We start from the raw sequence: 3,653 nt of genomic DNA, 5'->3' as shown, positions 1-3,653 counted from the left end.
ATGATGACGACGGCCGACATCACCGACCGCTCCGGCAATCCCATACTCAACGAGCAGCGCGCAACGGCCAACTTCTTCGCCACCGGCGCCGGACACGTCAACCCAATGAAGGCCACTGACCCTGGCCTGGTCTACGACATCGCCCCCGTCGATTACATCGGCTACCTCTGCAGGATGTACACGACCCAGCAGGTCTCTGTGATCGCGCGCCGGCCGATCGACTGCTTGACCACCGTCGTGATCAGTGACCGCCTGTTGAATTACCCGTCGATCTCGGTCGCTTTCCTAGCGCCCTGGAATTCGACTACGCCGGTGGTGGTAAGGCGGAGGGTGAAGAACGTCGGGGAGGTGCCTTCGGTGTACGACGCGACGATTGACACGCCGAGCAGCGCCGTAACGTATACCCGAGGGAGCTGGAGTTCACCGAAGCGAACCAGGAGGTGATCTTTTCGGTATACGTGTGGCCGAGACAGAGTGGAGCAAGGGTGGTGCAGGGTCCTCTACGATGGGTATCCGAGAAGCACACCGTGCGGATCCCCATCTCCGTCACCTTTGCTTGATCACATACTTGATTTCTCACACGATAGGTCGGCATGGCTCAAGTACGTCTATGTCTTTCGCACAACTTGCTCATTGTTAGTTTGTTTCGACCCAAAAATACATTGCTGCAATTTTTCTTGCTCATTGTTAATTTATTTACCCACCGTATGGTATTTTCTCGAGAGAAGCCTCTAGTGAAATCTACGGCCCCCGGGTCTATTTTTTATCATATCAAAACCCAAAAATACCTTGCTGCGATTTTTCTTCCTTTCTTTTATTTTGTGTTTTTGCCAGATCTATTTACCAAATCTCATACAATTTAATCTATCTCAATACCGAGGAGGGATTGACAACCCCTCTTACGCGTTGGGTTGCAAGTATTTGTTATTTGTGTGCAGATGTTGTTTACATAGTGTTGCCTGGTTCTCCTACTGGATAGATAACCTTGGTTTTATAACTGAGGGAAATACTTATCGTTGCTGTGCTACATCATCCTCTCCTCTTCAGGGAAATACCAACACAGATACAAGAAATCACTCTCCCACAAAGTCCAACTCCGCCATTTTGTTTTAGAATTTTAGGTAGGTAGCATGGACAAATTAGCCGCTGAGGTGCGGTGTCAACAAGGCTACAGGGTAGAAGTGGTGTACTCTTTTCCTGTTGGATCAAGAATCGGCAAAATGATTATAGTGTCTTTTCCTGTTGGATCAAGAATCTTTGCTCCATGAAGTGTACATGTATACATCATGTTTGCTTCTGTTTTGAGTTTAAATGAAGTGCGTGGGTACCATTGTGTGCATATAAGTTGTCTGAATAGTCGGCCCTTCTGGTGTGATAAGTTAATTTACTAAAACAGATAGGCTGTGAATCAGGAGACGTGCCCAAGCCTCTAGTTGCTTGTTATGCTGCCTATATCTGAGGCTTCAGCGATCAAGTCGGCCATGATGACGACGGCCGACACCACCGACCGCTCCGGCAATCCCATACTCAACGAGCAGCGCGCGACGGCCAACTTCTTCGCCACCGGCGCCGGACACGTCAACCCAATGAAGGCCACTGACCCTGGCCTGGTCTACGACATCGCCCCCGTCGATTACATCGGCTACCTCTGCAGGATGTACACGACCCAGCAGGTCTCTGTGATCGCGCGCCGGCCGATCGACTGCTTGACCACCGTCGTGATCAGTGACCGCCTGTTGAATTACCCGTCGATCTCGGTCGCTTTCCTGGCGCCCTGGAATTCGACTACGCCGGTGGTGGTAAGGCGGAGGGTGAAGAACGTCGGGGAGGTGCCTTCGGTGTACGACGCGACGATTGACACGCCGAGCAGCGCCGTAACGTATACCCGAGGGAGCTGGAGTTCACCGAAGCGAACCAGGAGGTGATCTTTTCGGTATACGTGTGGCCGAGACAGAGTGGAGCAAGGGTGGTGCAGGGTCCTCTACGATGGGTATCCGAGAAGCACACCGTGCGGATCCCCATCTCCGTCACCTTTGCTTGATCACATACTTGATTTCTCACACGATAGGTCGGCATGGCTCAAGTACGTCTATGTCTTTCGCACAACTTGCTCATTGTTAGTTTGTTTCGACCCAAAAATACATTGCTGCAATTTTTCTTGCTCATTGTTAATTTATTTACCCACCGTATGGTATTTTCTCGAGAGAAGCCTCTAGTGAAATCTACGGCCCCCGGGTCTATTTTTTATCATATCAAAACCCAAAAATACCTTGCTGCGATTTTTCTTCCTTTCTTTTATTTTGTGTTTTTGCCAGATCTATTTACCAAATCTCATACAATTTAATCTATCTCAATACCGAGGAGGGATTGACAACCCCTCTTACGCGTTGGGTTGCAAGTATTTGTTATTTGTGTGCAGATGTTGTTTACATAGTGTTGCCTGGTTCTCCTACTGGATAGATAACCTTGGTTTTATAACTGAGGGAAATACTTATCGTTGCTGTGCTACATCATCCTCTCCTCTTCAGGGAAATACCAACACAGATACAAGAAATCACTCTCCCACAAAGTCCAACTCCGCCATTTTGTTTTAGAATTTTAGGTAGGTAGCATGGACAAATTAGCCGCTGAGGTGCGGTGTCAACAAGGCTACAGGGTAGAAGTGGTGTACTCTTTTCCTGTTGGATCAAGAATCGGCAAAATGATTATAGTGTCTTTTCCTGTTGGATCAAGAATCTTTGCTCCATGAAGTGTACATGTATACATCATGTTTGCTTCTGTTTTGAGTTTAAATGAAGTGCGTGGGTACCATTGTGTGCATATAAGCTGTCCGAATAGTCGGCCCTTCTGATGTGATAAGTTAATTTACTAAAACAGATAGGCTGTGAATCAGGAGACGTGCCCAAGCCTCTAGTTGCTTGTTATGCTGCCTATATCTGAGGCTTCAGCGATCAAGTCGGCCATGATGACGACGGCCGACATCACCGACCGCTCCGGCAATCCCATACTCAACGAGCAGCGCGCGACGGCCAACTTCTTCGCCACCGGCGCCGGACACGTCAACCCAATGAAGGCCACTGACCCTGGCCTGGTCTACGACATCGCCCCCGTCGATTACATCGGCTACCTCTGCAGGATGTACACGACCCAGCAGGTCTCTGTGATCGCGCGCCGGCCGATCGACTGCTTGACCACCGTCGTGATCAGTGACCGCCTGTTGAATTACCCGTCGATCTCGGTCGCTTTCCTAGCGCCCTGGAATTCGACTACGCCGGTGGTGGTAAGGCGCAGGGTGAAGAACGTCGGGGAGGTGCCTTCGGTGTACGTCGCGACGATTGACACGTCGAGCAGCGCCGTAACGTATACCCGAGGGAGCTGGAGTTCACCGAAGCGAACCAAGAGGTGATCTTTTCGGTATACGTGTGGCCGAGACAGAGTGGTGCAAGGGTGGTGCAGGGTCCTCTACGATGGGTATACGAGAAGCACACCGTGCGGATCCCCATCTCCGTCACCTTTGCTTGATCACATACTTGATTTCTCACACGATAGGTCGGCATGGCTCAAGTACGTCTATGTCTTTCGCACAACTTGCTCATTGTTAGTTTGTTTCGACCCAAAAATACATTGCTGCAATTTTTCTTGCTCATTGTTAA

The 3,653-nt window shown here is 49.8% G+C and overlaps 3 protein-coding genes across 3 annotated transcripts; all 3 read left to right on the top strand.

The window, feature by feature from the left end:
- Positions 1–444, top strand: LOC123497237 (subtilisin-like protease 3). Its single transcript, XM_045233579.2, has one exon. It carries the CDS (start codon positions 1–3, stop codon positions 442–444), a length of 444 nt encoding a protein of 147 aa, XP_045089514.2.
- Positions 445–1,481: 1,037 nt separating this feature from the next.
- On the top strand, positions 1,482–1,925 carry LOC120974146 (subtilisin-like protease 3). The gene has a single exon (XM_040400541.2). It carries the CDS (start codon positions 1,482–1,484, stop codon positions 1,923–1,925), a length of 444 nt encoding a protein of 147 aa, XP_040256475.2.
- A 1,037-nt stretch (positions 1,926–2,962) lies between these two features.
- On the top strand, positions 2,963–3,406 carry LOC141041190 (subtilisin-like protease 3). Its single transcript, XM_073507310.1, has one exon. It carries the CDS (start codon positions 2,963–2,965, stop codon positions 3,404–3,406), a length of 444 nt encoding a protein of 147 aa, XP_073363411.1.
- Positions 3,407–3,653: the final 247 nt, after the last annotated feature.

This window comes from Aegilops tauschii, chromosome 2 (genome assembly GCF_002575655.3).
Source record: "Aegilops tauschii subsp. strangulata cultivar AL8/78 chromosome 2, Aet v6.0, whole genome shotgun sequence".
Classification (NCBI taxonomy): domain Eukaryota; kingdom Viridiplantae; phylum Streptophyta; class Magnoliopsida; order Poales; family Poaceae; genus Aegilops; species Aegilops tauschii.
The sequence above is the reverse complement of the archived record's forward strand: the minus strand, read 5'-3'. Positions and strand labels throughout refer to the sequence as shown.

Excerpts from the sequence above, each read along its gene's own strand:
- LOC141041190 (XM_073507310.1), top strand. The coding sequence starts at position 2,963 with ATGATGACGACGGCCGACATCACCGACCGCTCCGGCAATCCCATACTC.
- LOC123497237 (XM_045233579.2), top strand. The coding sequence starts at position 1 with ATGATGACGACGGCCGACATCACCGACCGCTCCGGCAATCCCATACTC.
- LOC120974146 (XM_040400541.2), top strand. The coding sequence starts at position 1,482 with ATGATGACGACGGCCGACACCACCGACCGCTCCGGCAATCCCATACTC.